At 41.9% G+C, this 24,642-nt stretch overlaps 1 protein-coding gene across 1 annotated transcript; it reads right to left on the reverse strand.

The window, feature by feature from the left end:
- Window positions 1-18,797, reverse strand: LOC147199463 (uncharacterized). Its single transcript, XM_086122257.1, has 24 exons — window positions 18,749-18,797; window positions 16,559-18,640; window positions 15,700-15,822; window positions 13,581-15,569; window positions 13,050-13,183; window positions 11,270-11,437; window positions 10,995-11,174; window positions 9,393-9,984; window positions 8,877-9,026; window positions 8,135-8,352; window positions 7,762-7,837; window positions 7,384-7,674; window positions 6,929-7,165; window positions 6,691-6,843; window positions 5,959-6,137; window positions 4,649-4,841; window positions 4,447-4,566; window positions 4,255-4,374; window positions 3,465-3,485; window positions 3,314-3,375; window positions 3,004-3,196; window positions 2,665-2,793; window positions 2,388-2,538; window positions 1-293 (listed from the first exon to the last, which is right to left on the reverse strand). Exons 1-24 carry the CDS (start codon window positions 18,768-18,770, stop codon window positions 152-154), a joined length of 7,725 nt encoding a protein of 2,574 aa, XP_085978383.1. The 5' UTR covers window positions 18,771-18,797; the 3' UTR covers window positions 1-151.
- Window positions 18,798-24,642: the final 5,845 nt, after the last annotated feature.

The raw sequence follows: 24,642 nt of genomic DNA on the forward strand, positions 1-24,642 counted from the left end.
TTTACTTGTTTTCACAATATAAATAAGTCATTGGTCTTCTTTATAAAACATCAGCTTCAAAAGTGCTTCTGGTATGTTTTGTATGTCTGTGTGCATGATGTCTTTTCTGTATGTTCCAAAATTGGATGCAACGGTGTCAATTCAGCATGTGCTATCTGACGCGTTGCCGGGGTGTGATGTTGTCTATGATCCGGGGACTGCAGTGGGTAACGTAGTGCAGAGTAGGGTCAGAGTAGTTGAAGGGCTGAGGATTGTTTGCTTCTCGTACGTTACCTGCTAACAAGTGAGGCAGACTGAAAGGAAAACATAAGAAAAAAAGAAGTCATCAAGCAGGTTTAACTTTCTCATAAATACAATAATCCTGTCTAGTGGCTGAAGAGTTTTGAAGGCAGACATCTTCAACTTTACTCTAAATTGTCCCTAGGTGTGAGGGTGAGCGTGGATGGTTGTTAAGTATCTGTGTGCCCTGCGATTGGCTGGCAACCGATTCTGGGTGTCCCCCGCCTACTGCCCGGAGACAGCTGGGATAGGCTCCAGCACCCCCCGCGGCCCTAGTGAGGATCAAGCGGTTCGGAAGATGAATGAATGAACATCTTCAACTTGCACAATGTGAGTCGTTACCTTTTAAAAACTGTGAATCATGCTAACTTGTGTTATTATACCTCCTTTGTGGCCAAGAGGGACAAACAGCTCTGTGTAATTTGGATGTGTCGTGATTGTCTTTCTGCGTTTAGTGTGAATTTGCAATTTACACAGGGCATACAATAATCTCAATCAATTCATGGATACGTTTGGTTCAGGCCTTGTGCCATATTCATCAACGAATGAATATTAATGCAGAATCCATCTATCCATCCATTTTCTGATCCGCTTATCTTCAAGAGATTCACGGGCGTGCTGGAGCCGATCCCAGCTGTCTTTGGCCAGTAGGTGGGGGACACCCCGAACTGGTTGCAAGTCAATCCCAGGGCACACATAGACAAACAATCATTCACACTCACAATCACACCAAAGGCAATCTAGAGTGATCAATTAATTTACCATGCATGTTTTCGGAACGTGGCAGTAAAACGGAGTAACCGGGGAAAATCCACGCAGGCACAGGGAGAACATGCAAACTCCATACAGGAAAGCCAGAATCGAACCCTGCAACTCTGCACTGTGAGGTTGACGCGCTAACCAGTTGACCACCAGGCCCCAATGCAGAATCCATAAGAATAGAAATAAAACGAAATTCTAAAATATTATAGATATAGGTAGATATACTAGATTTATTTTGTTTTCTTATTTGCAGATGAGATGTTTTTTTTTGTTTGTTTGTTTGCTTGTTTTTTTTAGGAGGGGTGGGGCATTGCGGTTTGTTCTCATAGCACAAGCTTGAAAAGATTATTTCATCCCACCCACCTCACCATATCATGATTCAATCTAATCCAACATTGTAATCCTACAATACGAGAGCCACGCCCCTCCATTATATCCATAGGGTCTAGTTGACGGAAAACACAGAAAGCGGGCCAGTCATCGCGGGGATTATGTGCCTCTAACACCTAGCCCAGATGCCATACATCTGTCGAGACATGGACACAGCATGCAGCACAAAGTCACCTTGTACTCAAATCGGCCAGTGAGCACTGTATCCAACGTACAGAATTATTCAAACTATTCATTCAGTGTACACTGGAGATATGAAATTCCAACAATGACCTGTGATTATTACGTGCACATATGTTTATTTAAAAAATGACACTATTTGTTTAGTGCAGGGGTCACCAATCTTTTTGAAGCTGAGAGCAACTTCTTTTGTCCCGATGTTAATCGTTTGATCCTGTCAGATCTCGCTTGTGACAATACCCGCTTGTGAAATAACACATTTGCACATATTACCTTGAAGAATGTTAGTATTATTATGTTTTCATGAAGAATTATTATGTCAAGAGCGTGAGCATCTGAATGAATTCTCACAATAATTAGGCAACAGATAATTATCAATATGCAACATTGTATTGAATGTACGCAATGCTCAAATGATTATTTGTACGACATTCTTAAAAAAAATCACCATGTCCTGTCCTAGGTTAGCTTTTTGTTTTTTTTTAAGAACAGGCCTGCTGCTAACGTGGTGCCCACGGGCACCATGGTGGTGACCTCTGCGTTTTTGTTTACGGTACTTTAAATAATGCATTTGCCTTTCTCTTTTTTTTTTAACAAATGAAAATTGTGTCCCAGCTAGTTATGGTAGGACAGTGGCCAATGTTGTTACGAATGAGAAGTTATTGCGGGGCAGATAGAACTTCTGGAGCATTGCACACCACCCAGCTTGCGGAGCCCTCCGATGCAGTTTGCAGGTTTAACCAACAGTTGTTATATATGTCGCTCTCATGACTTACTCTCCAGTCACTGTCTTCTTGTGGCAACAGCCAAAACAGGCCAGTGCAGCCAGAAGAAGCAGCATGGGGATGCCAATGCCAAGAACCAGGCCCAGTATAAGGTCTAGGTTGTCGTTGTTGTTGTTGTTGTTGTTCACGTTGTCCCTATATGCTAAATTTGAAATACAAATGTTATTTGACACGGACTTCTTCTGCATAGTGACAACAACACGGCATTTCTTTCGGATTTGTTTCAATGCAAATAGTATGAGAACTCATTCCTCTCACATATACTCACTTAATACGCACGATTGTGTTTCATCCACATCAGTGGTGCCATTACACACACACCTGTAGCCTCCATAAGTGTTGATGCAAAGGGCAGGCTGCACACACACGGCCTCTTTGGCCTTACACTCATCCAGGTCTGTGGGTGGGAAGGCATTGAGCACTTTGGAGAGACAAATCTCCAACAAGACATTTTCTACTCTAGTATGACAAGACAGAGGCAGTCTGGAAATATTTGGTCAACACTCAATATATGATGATACTGCTTGTCTCACTGAAAATCATAGTGTGATGACATTTGCAAAACTTAAACAAAGTTTTTAAATCTCGAAAAGTAGTGTGTGTTTACCATCAACGTCTACGTTGCTGATGTCATAGTTGCTGCTGACTCTGGCCAGGTAGTCTCTGATGTACCAGTGAGGTGTGTCACTGGACACGTTGATGCGATACTCAACCGGATGCGGACTGGAACTCTGTCCTGGATCCTTCTCACTGGCATTATAAAATTTGTTCTGGAAGCCCAGGGACAGAATGTTTATCAGCTGGAGAAAAAAAAAACAAAGAAAAAACATATTTGTCTGTTAATTTGATTACGATGGTCATTGTAACTTGTCACTAGCCTCCAGCAATCAGTTATTGCCACAGACCCACCAACCCACCTGCTCAAGGCCATCAGCTCTGTTACTCCTCCAATCCATAGACACACTGAACACATTGCTCCCTGTAGACACATTAACCCATCAACACCTGTGTGATGACCTTATGACCAAATATGGACATGGTTGGTATTACAATTAATCCACTAATTACCTGGAGGATTGGCAGAATCCCCTGCGCAGTTAAAGATAATCCATGTATTAGTATTATTGATGTCACAGCAAGTAAAGCTATGCAAATTGGGACCACTACCGTGTTGGCCCGAATATAAGAATATAAGTGTTTTTTGCATTGAAATAAGATGAAAAAGTGGGGGTCGTTTTATATTCGGGGTCTAGACATTATACCCCTTCACGACGCTAGATGGCGCCAGATATCATTGAAGCGAATGCTGAACTTGACTCCACAGACCAAAGCGAACCCCTGTCACGAAGAATAAAAATAAAAATAACGGTAACACGAAGAAGAAAAATAAAAAATAGCGGTAAGAAAGAAAAGAGAAGAAAATAATAGAAGAGATGACAGAAAATGGAGAAACCTAGCGACAATCATATTTAAATAATAATTTAATAATTTAAATGTTCAGATATTTGAATGAGGCAAAATAGCATGCTTTCTCTTTCAAATATATTGTTAGAATCATTTGTTTTAGATGTACTGTAATTATTTTCTGTAGAAAAATTAATTTGGTGTTCAAAAAGTCTTTTTTCAAACTTGAGGCTTGAAAAAGAGGGGGTTGTCTTACAATCAGGGCCGTCTTATATTCGGACCAATACGGTACATTAATAGTGGTCCCAAATACAGCAAGGATCAATTCATTACATTTGCATGTTAGTGCTTGTGAATGCTCAGATCATGAGCAATTGGACTCAAATATTGCTTTTCTTTTGAACGTACCTCTTACAAAGTAGTTTCCATTAAGGAGTAAACAGATTTTACATACCGCATCCATCAGAGTCCTGAGCGTTCTGGTATCTGCAGAAGCAGTCGACAGATCCCGGTTTGTTCTTACACTCAAATTTGGCATTGGGACACGTCGACATCTCGGCACACTCGTCTATATCTTCAGTACATTCACAGACAGCGGATTAGTTTGGGTGAAGGTGGGATTCTTTCCCTCCAAGATGTTCCATACCAGTACAATTGAAGCCATCTCCGAAAAAGCCGGGTTTGCACGTGCAGGTGAAATTTTCTTTTGTGCTGAAGCAAGTCGCATCCTTGTGGCAAGGGAAGGTAAAAGGGGGCAGGCACAAGTCTGGGAAAGTACGCAGAGAAGCAAGACTGAGGAGTGAAATTGCTTGTTTGAACCTTAAGATAGCCATTTATTTGTGACTGACCATGCTCAAAGCACTTGTATCCCTGCTTTCCGTTGGACACAGTTTTATTCGGGCACTGTCCACAGTTGAAGGTCCCGCTCTGTAAATTCAATTGACACGGTACCCCTCGGAAACACGGCTTACCTTTACACGGGTCTGCAATATTGCCACAAAACTTCCCGCTGAATCCTTTCGGGCATAGGCACCCTAATACCTGGGACACAAGTGATAAGGTACATTTTAGGGACTGACTGATGCATGTTTACGACAGACATGTCAGAAGGCAGAGTATGAGGTTTTCCTCGAGTCATCAGTATCACAATAACATGCCGGCCGAATATCCTGGAAAAACTGACGACAAGTCCTGATTCCAAATCCAACTGGAATAATCAATGATCACCATGACACTCTCAACGAAAATTAGCGCCCTTGACAAAAGAAACAATGCAAGCCCAAGCTATGACATTAGCTCCACGGTATTTCCTGAATGAGCTCATATCAGTAGGTTTAGGATCACAAGTAGATATTTTCTTTCTCCAAATGCTAGCCATTTAATTACTTTGGAAAAACTACATTTTAGTCCACAGGGTTTGTCCCAATCGCTCTACTTTTCAACAAATTCCAGCATTGCCTTTATCCTTTGGCCTTTGTTTCAGGAAGTCTTCAGCGAACGGGCAATTGTTTCCCCTTCACCGCTGCCCTCTGGAAGTTGTTGTCACTAACTGATGCTTCGTTGGGTCCATCTTAATGGATCTGTACATTCTGTAATTCTGTCTTCAACTGCTGTTGTTTTCATTGGTGTAGCTGTTCAGTGTCTATTACTTTGTACGCCAGTGGGTTTCTTCCATCATCTGGGGAAATATTTTAACTGGGGATGGGCAATTTTTGTACAATGGCTGTGACTGATTAAAAAAAAAAAACTTCTTTCGGCTTCACAATCACTTGCTTTTCTCACTTGCTTTAACAGCTCGCTGACGTTCACGTTGTTAACACCGCTGACTTTAAATGTAGTCCATACAGATAAAATCCAAAGCTGGAGCTGAGCATTGACATTCAGCACTATATCATCAACAAAACACTCCTTTCAGAGAAATGTACAAATAATGGATGGGTTATAACAAAAATATCATACAAAGTGTATATCCAGATCAAAGTACTGGAAATAAAACCTTTCCCTAGTCTCATATTCTATGTTTCGATATGTCATCGCCAAACGCTTTCGTTAAGGAAAGAATACGCCTAACTGTTTGAATAGTTTTGGAGGCAATTACAGAGTGTATGTGAATAGTCCAATACTTTGTATGAAACATTAGCTTCTCTCAAAGGTTTACCTGGAACTTCCCCTTAAGGTGGTTTTCAATGATGCTGTCAGACAGACAGGTTCCTCCATTAAGGCAGTTGCAGATGCGGAGAATGGGGGTAAACAAGGAGCTGGAGAGCTTGTCTGTGACCTTAATCGCAAGCTTGACGGGCTTGGTGCTAAGGGGCATCCAGGTGAAGTGACCATCACCTGGATTGGAGAAAGCATGTGTGGTCTGATTGGACCTCAATCGTATTTTGCAATGAGACAGTCAGAAATTATACCACAATGAGCAAGGCCTTGAGATCCAAAATAGGAGTGAGGTAACTCTCTCCACTCAGATGAATTTTCCTCACAGATTCAACGTGCTTAGTAATTTGGTAGAGTTCAGAAGTGACTTGAGAACATACATACAATACCTGCAAACTACAGGAACAAAATGTATGCTTCCATCTCATAACAAGCCATCCATCCATTCATTTTCTAATCCGCTTATCCTCACACGGGTCACGGGCATGCTGGAGCTTATCCCAGCTGTCTTCGGGCACTAGGCGATGGACACCCTGAACCGGTTGCCAGCCAATCACAACTCAGAACAAGTTAATAGTCCTTTATTTTGTGTTGCGCTTCGGAAAAAAACTCTCATCTCCCCGGCCAACAGTTGTAAGTAGATCTGCATGCTCCCTAAACATGACTCGGCCAGTTTGGGTCATCACTCATCAAGGGTAAGAAACAAGCCGTTGTATGTTTTTGTGTGTCTCACCACTGCCGATGGAGGTCCGTGGGGGTCGTGGGAAGAGCATTGAATAAATTATAGGATCCCCATTAGGATCCTCGGCAATAATTTGTATGTTGACAGTAGAGTTGACCTGAGCTTGGATCAGTGTTGGTGCTGTCACGATGGGTGGTGTGTTGCCTACCAGAACAGACAGATACAGCTCATGAAATACTGTATAGTCAAAGGTGGAACTCACGGGTTCAATAATATGAAGATGTCTTACCATATGTTTGGGCCAAATTTTTGTATTGTTTCTCTGCGTTCAGAGTTTGAAGCCCCAGGTTTGAAGTGTTGGATGCAAGACTGTCATGCACACAGCGCATGCTGCCTTGGCAGGTTCTCCTCAGATCTTCCACCACATCAGGACTGTAGTCCTCCAGCAATTTGTTAAGGGAAACTGGTTCAAATGGATCCAGTGGAGGGGAAGAGAACAGCAGGCTCTCTGGTTGTGGGACTGCCCCTATAGACACGATTGGTACTGTAATTCGGATGTGCGGTTTGAAATAAGAAATGTACCACAAATACTTGAACCGACCGAGTCCATGTAACATTTGTTCCACTAATTGCACTTGTATTACAAATGAATATATCACAACACACTTGCTTAGAGTCAAAGTGATGCAAACATTTTGCTCCAAGGACAATCCAATAATGTAAATGTATCTGCAATTCACTGACAGGATAATCCAAAAAGATGCAGCTTGTCTTCCGGGGGCGGGTTATGGTCGACTGAGGACAGCAGCCGACCATCAGACATGAGGAAGTCGTCTGAGCGGTTGTTACTCCAGAGGCCCATGAGACCCACTGTTCGGTTGTAAAAGGTCTGGGGAACTTCCAACATGGCTGCCAGCTGGTTGTGGCCTTCCACACGCCAAACCAGCACATGCAGACCAACGGCATACAAAGCTGCGCAGCGATCCAATGAAACACAGCGCACAGCAAAGTCTCTTTCTCCCATGTGAACGACACCTGATGAACATAATTTATCACACAAAAAAAGGTTATCCGTTTCATACCACACACGGTGTTTAATGGTGTGTCGTGTGTAGCTGTTACCAACGGTGACAACAATTTCTGCATTATCTATAAACACCCGCAGTCCTTCTCCTTTCTCTGCACATCTCCATTCAATCTGTAAGAATCAACCAAATACAGGTACAGTACATGTTTTATGCTTGGAAACTTTTTTTTTTCATAACAGTGGTGTTATTTTGAGAAGGCATCAATTTTTGATTAGGTTCGATGATTTGCATACTCTTAATTCTGAGCCTGTCAAATGTACTGTATGTATGGAAAGAAAATTGCATTGAAAGTCTTCAAACAAAAAGCCTTCAGAAGAAAGATTAAAAAAATCCTTAAACTGAACTCACGAATACACCCATACGCTCATTTTTGGTATAATTTTTTCGATACACACAAGCACACTGACCTTGCCAATGCCCTGGTAGAAAGCAGCGATGCGTACCACCACTGGGAAGTTAATGCTCTCATTTTTGTGTGTGTGCAGTCTCGCGGTCTGTCCTTGGAGGGTGAAGATATTAGATCCAGTGTTGGAAGAGAGCCGCGCTATCACAAACTCTCCTAGTGCCTTAAACGAGTACTCTGTGCCATCAAAGGTGATGAAATGGAGGCTGCCATAAACGAGTGCTGCGGTGGGAAAATACAGATGATTTTGCAGCAAATGACGACAAACTTTTGCAAGCATGAAACAATTGAAAACACTATAAAAATATATTTCAATTCAATTCCACTGCTATAGTGTTTTTCTATTTTCAAGGTCCACTTTCACAGTACTACTTTCACCTCATTCATCGACTGATAATGCGACCAGCGACAGATTCTTGCTGAAAGGTAATTGGACGAGGCTGTGGGTGAAGTGGAATTGGAACCCTCAATCATTGGTTGAGAGATTTGACAACTCAGCTGAGCCAAGCCACTCCCGGTGTTTTCTATGGATGCTGTCATTCATGTTTAGTCGTTGAGCATATGCCGTACTTTACATTAAAGATGATGTATAATTCAATCATTAATCTGAATGCGTATTATGCCTGCTGTTTCAGTTGGCTGTGTATGAATGTTTTTCATCTAAAAAATAAAAATAAAATCTGCAGCTACTGTGTGAGGCGTTGACAGTTAAAAAATATATATTTACAACAAAGAGAGCCCATTACCGACACCCTGCGTTGCGATGTTGCCTAGCTTGGAGCCATTTAGACTGGCCCAGCTATAACCTCTGCAGCGGTCGATTGGCCGTTTTTTGAGGTAAAGGTGACAAAGAGGAGACTCAATGCAACACCACTGGAAAGGTAGCAGATCCTCAACTAGAGATAGAAAAAAAATGACAGCACATTTTATATAAGAGAGGCTGATGTCTTAAAGCAAAAAGTTCCGTATACATCAATACTGTACATGATCGCACAAATTTCAGCTGTCTGCACCTTCTTTTACTCTTATTACATTGCAAGCGCACCAAATTAATTTGTCAGCTTCCTGAAATTCTATGCATGGTTTCTTAAAATGTGGCTACTGTACAGTATGTCTTAGTCATGCTCCTTACATAAATAAATTGAAGACCGTTTTGGTTTGGGAGGCATTGAGCTCATAATCATTGCACTCCTAAATATTTTTTTCTCCAAAAAGCAATCACTGAATGCAGTCTTTGCCTAAAATGCAATGGCATGGATTACCGATATGTTTCTCGGTACTTTGTCTTGAGAAGTAGCGCTCATTGTAACCTGCCAACAGAGGCCCCTGAAGATCATACACACATCTCTTTCCTGATCCATATTTGTTGGCAAAAAATGAGCGGAAGATGTGGCCCCCATCACCACCCCATCTCTGACCCCTCAACGTCTTCAGCTGTGATCCTTGTTCAGCGGTATCTTGCAAAAAGGACAAATCTTCTAGAGCCTGGGCGCGGGTACAGTGACACAAGGGTAAGTCGTCGGTCCAGTCGGCAGGATCAGGCTCCTTCATTGCCCATGCCTGGCACATCAGTCCTGGGTTCGCCTCAGACTCATGAGGTCCACTTAAATCATAAACAAGCTTGCCAAACTTCCCCAAAGGCCCTCTCACTTGTTGCGGCCTATATCTTCCACCTGGGCCAAAAATGTTTCCTGGGGGAGTAGTGGGCTCTTTGTGGGTGCTTTTGCCATCCATATAGCCGATAACGGCGTCATGATGTTCTCTCTGGCCCGGGCCCCATCTCATCTCCCCGTATTGCAGGAGGGCAAAGGACTGTACTCCATCTGTGGTCAGAATACACTGGAAAGTGTTTGTCTGTAATGAACACACATCGTGTAAGTTAATGAACACATTTCATTGCTTTGCGAATGCTTCTACGCTTCTGTCGTATGTGCCGGCAATGTGTGCATGAGAGAGACATCATCAGGCTGCAGGAAATTATCTCATTTCACCAAGGCGATCAGAAAATTACACTTGTCCATCAAAACTTGCAATCAGAGTTGGCTTTATGTGTTCTCAAATGTATTTTTGATGTTGGTTTAAAAAAAAAAGTCTTTTCATTTTTTATTTTTTTTTTAAATGGACCTACTCGATAAAAGCTTGCGTACTTTTACCATGCATTTGTTGTCATTTATAGTATGATTAGGAACATCTTTAGAAAAATGAGGGCAGATTCAGAATCAGCGCCCCCAAAAATTCCATAAATGTTTATTTGCAACTCTAATTGAAAAAAAAATAATAATTAAAAGTGGGTTGACGATTGTTGAAGCTCACCATCTGTTTCCTTCTTGAGTTCCTGAACATATACTGTATTAGCTTTGCATTTAAGGGAACAGACCCAGATTTCACACTGAGTACATTGACTCTTGTCAAATGGAACCAGATATTGATGACATTATATTTATAAAACATTTAATTTCAGGGTTGAACGGAATGATCTGTTTGGATGTAGCCAATAGCAGAGGTGGCCAGTATCATATGGAGATGTTTATGGCAGGGGAAAAAAAAAATCCAAATATGGCTTTGGTCATAATTTTAGGAAGGTGACAATATGTTGTCTGTATGCAGGGCAACAGAAAATAAACTGTATTTCTTTCGTTAAACCTGCCTCAAGGGGGCGCATTTGTTCAATTTATTAATTCCAGAAGAGTAGACACATTAAAAGTGACCAGCCAACGATAACAAGCTTCTGATGTTAGTCTTGGCTTTGGTATGCATACTAGTTATCCGTGTCCAATTTCATGCACACCTAAATAGAAGTCTAGTTTTATACAAGCGTTGTTTTCGTGACTAGGAGTATTTTGTCATACAGTGACTGATGTTACCTCTGACTGATTGATCTTCTGGTACGACACAGGCATTACATGGTCCCAAGTGATTTTGAGGATCCAAGAAGGACTGAATGCAGGTTTTCCTCTCTGGCTTTGAAATGTGGAAACATCAATGGCTGTGCGATTGAACACTATGTGGGAGTACACGTCGGCCATATCGGACTCATGGTATTCCTGGAAAAAGAAACAATGAGAGGATGGAATACTTGAGCTCTCAAATATTCTTTTTCAACGTCTTTCCCGGCCTTCAACTCCCAATGACATCAAACCTTGTAGAATAAACGTCCATCGCCTTGGGTGAGGTCAGCATCATCCCAGAACACCGCCAAGAGAGACACGTTCATATCAGTTGGAAACCCAGCGGCTAATGGAGCTGGAAACAGATACTGCTCATTCTCAGCAGCAGACTGAAATTGGACAAGGCCATTGTCAGAGAACTGGAACAGAAAAGAAAAAAAAAGCACAGAGCTCAATGAAAACTGGAACTTTTATTGACTGTTCAATAAATTATGAAAAATATCATATTGTTGTGTATTGTGTGTGTATTGTGTATAGTTTTAACCATATCTTTTTAAATCCAAGTTGAAGAGTAAATGCTGATCCGATGCAGTGGCAATAAAAAGTATGTAAACCCTTGGGAATGAACTGGATTTCTACTCAAGTCGGTCATAAAATGTGATATGATCTTCAATGTACAGCATTGTCAAACTAATACAAAATAATTACCGTGATATAAAAAGTCTACACACCCATTTTTCAAATGCCAGGTTGTGTAATACATCCAGACAAATAAGAGAAGTACAGTATAACATACAGTAGATCATTGAAGTTTTCCACCTTCAATAGGACCTATAACCTGTATAACTAAACTGAATTACAATCGTTTTGACTGGGAAGGGAACTGCGCACACCGTCTCCTAACTGGCAATGTCCAGAACTAACCAGAATCAACCAATCACATTCACATTTATGTTAATTGGAGGTCAGCGCACATCATCCCCCATTTAAAGTGCCTCTAGACTTTTGCTGACATCTGTTTTGCTTTCTAGGGAAGCCTGATGTTTTTTGCAACCGAAAGGCTGGTGCAAACCCAAACAGGTGCACACAGCAGTGCCACGGGCAGAATAAAATACTTCCACTTGTGCAAACATTTGTGAAAAGGTCAAAAATCTAAATTCTAGCGTTGACTCGGAGCCGGTCACAAGAAGGAGAAATGTCATCAGAAACTCTTTCATGCATTTCTGTGCATCTGCGTCGTTTCAGTGCACGGTGACAATTGGTGCTGGTCTCTCCCAGTGAAATATTTTGGGTGTGCAGTCCCAAAGTCTTAATGCAACGTTCTGCAGGATCAGCACGTTTAGCTAACTGGGGGGGGGGGGGGGGGGGGGGGAACACGACTCTTCTGTGGTGGCTGGCTTCCCCAAAATTATCGGAACTACATATTTCTCTGTTGTAACTCGGTTTGTTTGTTTGCCTGTCCCACTTAACTTCCTGTTCCACCTCTTCAAACTTCATTTTGGCACGCCTGATATTTGGGATCCGTGGTGTTTGTTTTAAGCAAATTATTTTTCTCTATTGATCTTGTGACCATGCAGTCTATCCATCCATCCATCCATCCATCCATTTTCTGATCTGCTTATCCTCACAAGGGTCGCGGGGGGTGCTGGAGCCTATTCTAGCCGTCTTCGGGCAGTAGGCAGGGGACACCCTGAACCGGTTGCCAGCCAATCGCAGGGCACACACAGACAAACAACCATTTACACTCACAGTCACAGTGAGGGACAATTTAGAGTGTTCAATCAGCCTGCCATGCATGTTTTTGGAATGTGGGAGGAAACCGGAGTACCCAGAGAAAACCCACGCAGGCCCAGGCAGAACATGTCAGCTCCACACAGGGGGGACAGAGCTCGAATTCAACCTGGTACCTCTGTACTGTGAGGTCGCCACGCTAACCACTGGCCCACCGGGCCGCGACCATGCAGGCAGCCAGGTTATTCAAAAGCACTTTTTCTTGCAACTCTGTGAGATTTCCTCTTTTGGCAAACTTACATAAATTCTGTCAGATAATTTCCCCTTGAATGGAAAACCTATCGGTGGTTTGATGTATGGAGACGTTCCATCTTGTGTGTCCATGTGTATTCTTGTATCACCAACTTCTGTTCCAAATGGGTACAGGTTGCTCTCTGTTGGTGCAATTCAAAGTGTTGATCAGGGCAACTGTTAAACCTACGAGCATTAACTTTATATTGGCCAAACTGATATATATTAAAATATGTGAAGGGAGTTTTTTAAAATAAAATTCAAACAGGACATAAGGTGAAACAGCATCTGTAACAATTGGCTTCAATATCTTTAGCGTACCAGAAACATGTATACAATGCGTTGCAGGTAAGAAGAAAAGAAAAGGATTTCAAGATAGCATATTGTTCAATATTTGAAATAGAAATACCTACATTCCAATAAATGAAATTGAAATAATTCTTAAATTGCACATGCTCTGAGACACACGCATCAAGGCATATGGTGATGTGGACAAGTAAAAAAAAAATCAAAATGAATAATAATAAATGTATAGCTAACCATTCTGGATTATGTCGCAGACTATATTTTCCTCTGGACAGGAGCATGTGTAAGACCCTGGCAGATTTGTACAAGACGTTTGCCCAGGACATGTCACGGGTGACACACATTCATCAAAGTCCACACATCCTCGTTTTCCATGACCACTGTCTTTGGTTGCATTCCAGCCCTGACTGCAGGTACATTTGAAACCTCCAACATGATTGGAGCAGGTGGCAGCAGAGTGACACTGCCCATTGGCCTGTTGGCATTCATCAAGGTCTACACAATGGGGCCCAATACTCACAAAGCCATGGACGCATACACATACAAATGACCCCGGGGTGTTGTGGCACTGAGCTACAGGATGGCACGGATTGGTGAATGCCACACACTCGTCCACATCTTCGCACCATGAGCCGTTTCCGGCGAAGCCCAGAGGGCAATGGCATGAAAAGGAACCGGGGTTATTCCAGCAACGCGCCAAGGAATGGCAAGGTAAATCCTCACATTCATTGGTGTCGACACACATTCTCCCCTCCTCATGGTATCCCAAAGGACAAATGCAGGTGTATGTTCCAGGAACATTGGTGCACACCTGATCAAGGCGACAGGAGGTGTTATAGCTGCATTCATCGATATCTTCACAACCCAACAGAAAGGAAGTGTACCCAGGATAGCACTCGCAGATGAAGGATCCCGCTGTGTTATTACAGGATGAGTGCTCAGGGCACAGGGTTATCGGGCCTTGACATTCATCTTTATCCTGACACTTGCTGCCATTTAGAATGAAGCCCTCATGGCAAAAACAACGGTAAGAGCCAGGGGTGTTGATACATGTCGACTGAGGCGGGCACGCTGTTGAGTTGCGTGAGTCTGAGCATTCATTGACATCAACACATGTTGTTCCATTACTCCAAAATCCAGTCATACATTCACAGTAATATGATCCGATCGCATTACTGCATGTGCCATTGTTGCAAATGTTCTCAAGATGAGTTTCATTGCACTCATCGATGTCCGTGCATAAGTCCTCGACGAAAGAAAATCCAGCATCGCATATACATTGGAAGCTGCCATTGGTGTTGATGCATGTGCTATGTTCAGGGCAGGTGGAGTTGCTCTGGCACTCATTAATATCCTCACAGGCACTGCTGTTATTTTGATAGCCTTCCCAACATTCACAGAAAAAGGATCCCACTGAATTCAGGCAGCTGGAGGAATCAGGGCACTGAATTTGGCCTAGAGAGCATTCATCTACATCTACACATGCGGATCCATTGCCAGAGAAGCCGGAGTCACAAATACACGTGTAGCCGCCATTGACGTTGCTGCAAGTGCTGTTGTCTCGGCAGGTGAAGTTCCCCATTGCACATTCGTCCATGTCCTGACAGTGTGTCCCATTGTCAAGAAAACCTTGCCAGCATTCACAGAGGTAGGAGCCATTAGTGTTGAAACAGGAGGAGAAGCTCGGGCATACTGGATCTTGGAATTGGTCACATTCATCCACATCTGCGCATTCTGAGCCATCGCCTTGATAGCCATCTTTGCACTGACAGTAGAAGGAACCCTGATAGTGGTGGCACTCGGCGAGGGGATGACAGATGGAACTGTTGTTGAGGCACGCATCTTCATTCACACAGGTCCCCTTGTCATATACCAGGCCAAAAATACACATGCAGGTGTAGGAGCCAATGGTGTTGCCGCATGTCATATTTGTGCTACAAGTGGTATTCTTTTGGCATTCATCGATATCCTCACAATCAAAGCCATCCCCCTGATAACCATCCTGGCACTGGCAGTCGTAATCTCCGTATGTGTTGTGGCACAAAGCCTGGGCACTGCAGTTGTGCGGCAGGGTGGAATTCTGCTCGCATTCGTTTACATCTTGGCACTGAAAACCGTCACCCTCCATGCCGACGGGGCAGTCACAGATGAAAGATCCGGGTGTGTTTGTGCAGCTGGCAACGTTATGGCATCCTCCATTTTGGACTTGGCATTCATCAAAGTCTATAATTCATCCAAAATGGGACATTGTCAGGGAAGCGGTCCCACATGGAGATGAAGAAATCTCTCAAGAGAGTAACTAGAATGGAGCAAAATCATCATATTGTGCAATGAATGGGGAATTGACACATACCAGAGCAGTTCTTGCCATCACCTGTGAAGCCACTGAGACAGAAGCAGACATGACTTCCCACTGTATTTTCACACTGAGAAAAGTCACTGCACTCATGTCGTCCTGTTTCACACTCATTTACATCTGACAGAAAAGGGGAGAAGGCAAAAGAAAGAATGAAAAAGACGGTTAGATACATATGAAAACTCCAGGGGAATCTGAGAACACAAATGTATGGAATATATCAGCTCAAGTTTGAATTTCTATCCACCATAGGTGATCTAGGCCCGCTGCACAAAGAGCAACGTGGCTGCATCCGACTGAAATGTGAACTATATTCATAGAAGGCCAGAAGCTTTGCTGCTTTTCCAAATTGATATCACTGGGGAACACCGTCTCAATATCGCAGATGTTGCGGCTATGTGAAATGTCATGTTGTCTGCACGTGAGTTGTTGTTCACAAAAAAACAAACTGTTGACTTGTGGGTATGATTTACCAATGTGGGATGTGAAGTGAACATACTTATTATGTTTTCAAAAAAATAATATTATAGTTTCAATTTCATATATACCTGTAGCTAAAAAAAGCAAAGCGTGGAGAGCCTTGTATGGAAATGCATTCATACAGTCAATGAATGCGGTGATCATTGTTGTACTTTGCAGTAAGTTGGTACTTGTGTAAGAGTCAATTACCTATTAGCGGGTGTGAATTGTCAACTCTATGTTTTTGCAATTGTCCAATTTCCTTGAGTTTAGTCGCACGGCACAGTCTAAGTATTGGTTTTTCCATTGCTTTTGTGTTCTTTGTTTGATTTTGGGGAAAAAATAATCATAATAACGACAATGCAAGAGGTAAAAATATTTTCAATATTTGTCTTACCAGCACACTGACTTCCGTTCAGAATGTAGCCTTGCTTGCAAACACAAGAATATGAACCAGGGACATTTACGCACTCAATGTCATTTTCAGGGCAAATGTTTTCCCTTTGGCACTCATCGATATCAAAGCAAGTCAGCCCATCACCGATGTAACCCAGGTCACACACGCATTGATGTCCAGAAGGTGAGCGGTGGCACAGGCCACTCATGTGGCACCCCGGGTCACAGACCGGACTTGGTGGCACGCAAGTGTCATTCAGAGCGACTGTACCATTCAAACATGAGCAAACGTGTGCTCCGGGGGAGTTGACGCATTTTGAGAAATCTGGACAAATGGCCTCCGAGAGGAGGCACTCATCCACATCCTGGCAGGAGAAGCCATCACCGTCGAACCCCTGCTGGCAGGAGCAGAAGAAGTCCCCGATAAAGTTGATGCAGAGCGCCCGTGGATGGCATGCGTCCATCACAGAGCACTCATTGATGTCATCACACTGTGTGCCGTTGACCGCAAAGCCTCGCTTACAGGTGCAGGTGTGGGAGCCGACTGTGTTGAGGCACGTGGCATTAACATGGCAAGGATTCTCTTTACACTCATCGATATCGACACAGTCCATTGTGGCGGCAGGACGGTAATATCCAGTCTGGCAAGGGCATTCGTACGAACCATCAACGTTCCTGCATTCTTCATTGACACCACACGGATTTTCCTGTGTCGCACACTCATTTACATCCTGGCAGAGAGTCTGGTTCAACAAGATGAATCCCCTTTGGCACAGGCAAGCGAAAGAGCCAAGGTTGTTCACACATGTAGCCTGATTTCTACAGCCTCCGTTATCCACCAGACACTCGTTCACATCACTGCACTGGATCACGCCGTCTCCAGAGTAACCCACCTGACAGGTGCAGTTATAGATGCCGGGCAGGTTAGTGCAAAGTGCGTTGATGTGGCATTGAGTCGAAATGGAACATTCATCCACATCCACACACGTGAGGCCGTCTCCCCTGTAACCTCCCGCGCACTGGCATGTGAAGGAACCGGGTGAATTAGTGCAGACAGAGTAGGGGCTGCAAGGGCCTGCTGCACATTCATCCAGGTCACGACATTCAGAACTCATAAAGATGAAGCCGCGACCGCAGTCGCAGAAATATGACCCATTGGTGTTGACACAAGTAGTCGTAGGAGGGCAGATGCTTGGTGTTTCACACTCATTAACGTCCTCACACAATCTACCATCTCCTTCAAAGCCCTCCAGACAGGAGCACTCATAACTGCCAAGTCTGTTAATACAAACAGAATTGAGATCACAGTCATTGTCCTCATTGCATTCATTGATATCAACACACGTCAGGCCATTTCCGACAAAACCGCTGTTGCAGTTACATCGGTACGACCCAATTGTGTTCAAGCAGTCTGCATAGAGACTACAGATGTTGCCTGCACATTCATCAATGTCCACACAGCTCCGGCCATTACTTTCAAAGCCGTTGCTACACGTGCAGCGATAAGTACCAGGTAGATTTTTACAGCCCTTGTAACCAAACAAAGATGGGCACACCTGCGAAGTCTCTGAACATTCATCGATATCGAGACACAGGTAGTTCCCGTTGCCCTTATAGCCTCGATTACAGGTGCAAACGTAAGATCCGGGGTTATTGGTGCAGGTTGCATTCCAATGGCAAATATTTGGGTTCGTGCATTCATTTTTATCGGTGCACTGGAAGCCGTTTCCCTCAAAACCGACTTTACATCGGCACTGGCGTCCGCCCTCAAAGTTGCTGCAGAATGCGTTGGCGTGACAGCCGCCGTTTTCTTTCTGACACTCGTCAATATCCTGGCAGTTAGTCCCATCTCCGGTGAATCCACTCAGGCAAAAACAATTGTAGCTGCCAAGGGTGTTGTTGCAGCGGGCCTTCGGATGACAACTGTGCAGGCCGCCGAGGCATTCGTCAATGTCTCCGCACAGAAGACCATCACCCTGGTAGCCCATTGCGCACACGCAGGTGAAGTTGTTTTGGACTTTTAGACACTCCGCCTGTTGATGGCACTTGCTGCCTGCCGCCTCGCAATCCTTCAGGTCAGCAACTGATAAGAAAAAGATATAGAGAGAAAAAGGTAACAAATGAAGAATCCAATTATTTGGGGAAAATAGTGTGTTTTTAGTGTAAATGAGGTGACTGTGAGTTTGTTCACCTGCAGAGGAGTATTTTGGCATTGCCAAGAGGGTGATCAGCCACAAGAGTGGGAACCTGGAAGGGTAAAAAAAAGATTCAAAAAGAAATGTCTGAAATCTTTTCAAAACAAAGTGGAGGGGTTATATTCTTACAGTATGACAGTATATTAAAAATAAATACATGAAAGAAAGGGGTCCTTCCATACTAGGAATGACAACATGCTCTGCTTCTGAAATTCAAACTCAAGAATTGACCAAAAGGATGAGCATTTGTTACATTTCATTTTCATACCATAAAAAAAAGACGAGATCATTTTTTTAAGGCTCTGATGGCTCTGCAGATAAACATAACCCTAATCCTCATTTGGCATGTGCTTCTCCAAGATCAAAACTCATTTTCAAAAGGGGTTTTCTAATCTTCGCGTAAAATAAAAAAATAAATAATATACATACAGTAGGTTAGCAAGCCTTTACCATTAGCTTGGGCTGCAGTGTATGATGGCAGGTCAGGGAAAAAACTGATTTCTGCAATAAATTACAGTTCTGAATGTTGTATTTTTCTGCAACAAAGAGATGACTGTTGTGGTCAGTGTTCATGCTTTTCAACCAATAGAAATTGGTTGGACAGATGAGCAATGGACTGAATACACAAGACTGACAAGACTGAATAAACAGAAGCAGATAGGAAATGAAAAAGTAGTCCGGTGCAATGGTAAGGTTACAACAAGGAATCGTGGTGGAGAAGCCACTTCTCAGAGCAGTGGCGAGTGTGGAAAAGATGCGAAAGAGCAGACAGGCAGGATGGAACAAGTGGAGGAAAGTGTCAGCTGTGACCTGTGGCGGAAGAAAATCAGCTCAACAGAAAGGAAAGGTTTAAAGGATGATAGGTTCGGAGATGCTGGAAATGAGCAGAATACAGGAAATAGAGTTACGGGTGACAGAGGTGGCCATGCTGAGATTCTCTTTGGAAGTGACGAGTTTGCATGTGGAGTTTGCATGTTCTCCCCGTGTCTGCGTGGGTTTTCTCCGGGTACTCCGGTTTCCTCCCACATTTCAAAAACATGCATGGCAGGTTAATGGAACCACTCGAAATTGTCACTACGTGTGATTGTAAGCACGAATGGTTATCTGTCTATGTGTGCCCTGCAATTTGCTGGTACTGTATAATCATTCACGTCTCTGCAACTAAGTGATCATTTTAACAAATAACTCTGTTGTGTATAGGTTAAGTAATGTCTAACCCAAAAGACCTGCTGTGCCAAGCAGAGGAATTATATGAATAATAGGTCTCTGTTGGTGCTGATTGAGTTACCATCTAGATGTCATGGTTCCCTTTAGGGCACGTCAAACTATTGTTTATGTTGTAGGACAATGATAATATAAAGGCTCCCATTACATAAATATTACAAAGAAAACCTAACTTTTAAAAGTTACTGTCCAAACTTACCTTCCCGTTAGGTTTTAAAGCGCAAATGTGTTTTTTTTGGGGGGGGGGGGGGGGGTTGAGAGATGACTAAATTTTAAACACATTAAAAAGAAATTTGGACAAATCGTATTTTTTATTTTAATTGGTCATTCTTTGTACCGATTTGGCAAAAAGATTACAGTACTGACGTCAGGTGAACATGAACCTAAATTGCAGTTTCAGAGGCATATGAGCTCATTACTCATAAATTACTTGGACGTTATTGTTACCAACCTTTGACTGTACCATGCTCATCTTTCACTCAGAAAAAAAGGTATGCAAAATGTATCATTTTGCACCCAATACACATATTATGGCACCACGATTATTGTAATTATTATTTTTATCCGCAAGTGATAAATCACAAAACATTTGCTCCATTCCGCACTGATTGAAATACAGTCAGAAATTGAATGTGTACTCATAGGTTTAATCAAAATTACGGACCAATTGTACATCCACGTGAGAAAAGTGGACAAAGTATGTATTTGTATCGATAGGCATATTGTGAATATAGCTGTGTCAAAAAGTGGCCAATTTCATATTTTTTTCCCACAAATCGATACGATTGGTTTACAAATTATTGAGCAAAATCAAGTTTTGAAAATGGCGTTCTCTCTTTGTTGATGCAATGTTAATGACTCAACAAACATGCCAGTATGTTCGTTTTTTCGGAGATGCAAGGATTCCGCCATACGTCAGCAATATAATTCCATCCATCCCTCTTTTATCCGAACCGCTTTATGTGAATTAAATATCTGTCATCACAAGAAAAAAAAAGCAGCTGATAGGAGAACTGATTTACACTCACCCCATTCCCTTTCTCCTTGTGGTCTTGTGTGTGTGAATTCCCCTGGTTCGGACCACACACTCTCAACCCGAAAAGTTGTCCTCACCACCTTCACTTTAGTCCTCAAGAGGCTCCTTCTGATTCCTCCTCCTCCTCCTTTGTCTTGGTTCATCCACCTCAGGGAATCAGGACAATAAGGTGCACTGCCCTGACATATTAAACCTCTGGGAAGAGGAACACCCATATTCCCCTGGTTGTGTATAAGCATTTACACAATACATAGAGAAGGTGTACCTTTGATCACATAGTTAAACCATTTCACCTAAATGTCAAAACGAAATGCTGTGTCGGGTGACCTTTGCTTGGAGAATCACGATTGTCCAAATGTCATGTCATTTAAAGGTCATTGTGCTTCAGGGATATTTGGGTGTTTATTTTTTCCATGACACAACCGTGTCTCCTTCCGCTTTGTGAACTGTTCTGTCTTAAGATAAGAAAACCTTTATTAGTCTCGCAATGGAGAAATTCCCAATTCACAGCAGCAAAGTTATGAAAGGAAGAAGTACAACAACAAAATATAGGAGCTGCTGGAAAGGCAGCCACTCTTGCGGCGCCATTTTGAAGTCAAAATAACAAAAATAACACAACACAACACATAGGACACAGACAGTCGTGCAATCTTCACCACTTTTCTGCATACATTTTATTGTCTGGAGCAGTTCTAGATGAAAGAGGAGAGGATCAAAGTGTCCTTTCACCAGTGGATCAGAGACGTCATGCTGAAAATGTGCACACGTCTGCTACAAGCTAAGTTTTGAAAGCAAACACCAAGCTGTAGCGTCCTTTGACGAAAAGAGATTAGTTCACGTCTCCTGTCCCACGTAATCCGCTTCAAACTCCAAGCCGCGACTCTTGTGCAAGGATGTGTCTTTCCCACTCATGTCCTATCAGTTGACAGGGGATTTCAAATTCCAATAAATTTGCATGAACATCTAAAATATTTAAAGCGTATGCTCTTTACAGCATCAGATGTACTGGAGAGCCAATGATAATACATAATTGAGGGTTGTGACATAGCAGGGCACGTCTTCAATATAATTTCAGTTTTATTACCGTATTTACAATGAGGAACCATCCATTGCGGGTTTAGGTTTCGCGGTCCTACTTTTTTTTGTACAGGTGGTAACTATGGGTGAAATGGATGTGATTCGATTATTGACCACTAGACGGCAGCACACACAGGAAGCTTTCAAGCTTGGCTGAAAATTATTGAACATCCTCCTTTCGAAGTCTATAGAAAGCGACAGATTAAGGTTTATTTTCTAATGTACAGGTATGTCTTTCGGTATGTTTATTGTGTATATTGTCAGATGAACAATTGAGTTTGTTTGTTTGGAAAAAATAAGATGTCATCAGGACAGCCTAGTTTTGTTGAAAATTATTGAACGTCATCCACTGTAAACCTGCTTTTTAAGCCTTACAAAACAATGGCAGAGGTTCATTTTACAATGTACATGTCTTTGGACGATATTATTGATATATATTGTCAGATGATATGTTAATTCGGAAACACCGCTTTTTGGCAATATAGTACAATGCCATAACTATTGATATAAGAATTTGTGAAGTGATTTTAGTCTTCATCAAGAAAATGTCTAGATCAGCTTTTAAATTAAACTCTTATGAGCTCTTTTTGTTTTCATGAACATTTCATTAACAATCTTGAGTTGTACTGGGCACTTAAAATGACCATGATACAGAAGAAAAAATGGTGATCTGATACTTTTTTCCCCATCGCTGTATGTTCCAGATTCCCCGTAATAATTGAAACTCTCCTATATGGAATACTCCAGTTAAATGCACCCTATTAAAATGTTCTTTATAGCATATACGGCATATACAGCTCTTAGACATTTTTGAAAGTCTTTAAACATTGTTTTCAAACAATGCAAACAAATTTAAACATATAAAATATTGCGAGATTAAGTGCAAAGGATTACAAAATACTCTACAAACAGTAGGAAAAAAATACAGTACAACTTGTAACCCAAAAAAATTGTGAAAGCACAAAAACGGAACTGCGATTTAACAGGTTTAACTGTATACACTGGTTTACATGTAACATAAACTTCTATAAAACAAAACAATTTTGTGCACTGGTCGATCTTTTAAAAAGTTTCTTCTGAATGACCTGCTCAGTTGGCTCAACTAAACCGGGAAGTCCTTTTGCTTCATCATAAAAACAAGTCATTGCATGAAGGTTAAGTCTTTTAACCCTTTCATGCACCCTGTAACCTGATAACGTGGTAAGATGTCCACTGCAGGTCCCGTTGTCCCTGAAAGGGTTAAATAATATTATTTTTGTTGATAGGGAAGAGGCATATTCTTTCAATTGCAGTTACAACTGGTAGATTTTTTTTTCATGTTTAAAATGTACTTTATGGTTACTGTCCATCCATTCATCCATCTTGCTGGAGCGGATCCCGGCTGGGTACATCCTGGACTGTCGTCATATCACTACAAAGGCATAGAAACTAAATATTATAGATATTATTCACCGTCCTTGCTATAATTTGAATGGTAATCGTCATGAAGACAACAATGAGCGTACGGTCTGAATAATATTTTCCAGGTAAATAATTACTGAAACCTTGAAAGAATGACTCATCTGCATCAACCGTGACTCACAACAGCTATGAAATGCTTTCCCAATTCTGGTTTCTATCCTAAAATATACTGACTCAGTAGACTGGCTCAGGTTGTCCATTATGTCATCAAATGATAATATTGAACTTTAAAGGTTTTAAAAGGCATTTAATATTCACCATAAGTTAGTCCGATGTCACATTAAATCTTAGATATTAAGATATGATGTGTTTTACTAGTAGTGCATTATGAGAAGCCTTATTAATATGGGGAGAGGTTTGAATAACTGAAAAAGGAACTTGGGAATACAGTAGTACCGTTTTTTTTCATTTTCATTTCCCAATTCCCATACAAGCATGTAAGTTATTCACGTTAAACTCTTTTGCGATGGACTACTCGCCACATCTGTACACAAAGTATTTCTTCCATCTTTGCCATCCAAACTGTCCCATGAAAACAGAATGTTAATGACCAACATTTTAAGAAATGTTAATGGAAGAGTTGATAGCATTTTCGTAATCCTCTTAAATTAATGGCCAAAGTCATATTTTGACAAAGAATATGTGTGAATTTTTTGCCCTAAACATCTCCTTTGGATGCTGTCTACCTCTGTTAAAATTGTTTACATCCTTAGTTGAACTAATCGATCAATTCTACCTCTGAAATGAAATTATTAATAAATATATGATATGACAATCTGATTCAGTGTTTCGTGTTTTCTGAAAAATCTAAAAAAACACAAAACCATTATTATTATTATTTGTATTTTCAGGTACTGCACCTCACATGAAGCGGTAAATAGCTGTGTTTACTGATGGGACAAGACAAAAGATGCATACATGCAATAAAGGGGAAGAAGCTTTGAAATGATAAGAGAAAGAACCTCATGCCCAAATATGGTCACACCAGAAAAGGTGTGCGGAGGGGGAGGGAATTGGGGGGGGTGGTTGTTTTTTTTTTGTTGTTTTTTACAAACTCCTCCTCCTTCATACTCTTACTCATATTCATGTGAC

This window comes from Hippocampus guttulatus, chromosome 10, assembly GCF_054856545.1.
Source record: "Hippocampus guttulatus isolate MCC_2025c chromosome 10, RoL_Hgut_1.0, whole genome shotgun sequence".
In the NCBI taxonomy this organism is placed as follows: Eukaryota; Metazoa; Chordata; class Actinopteri; order Syngnathiformes; family Syngnathidae; genus Hippocampus; species Hippocampus guttulatus.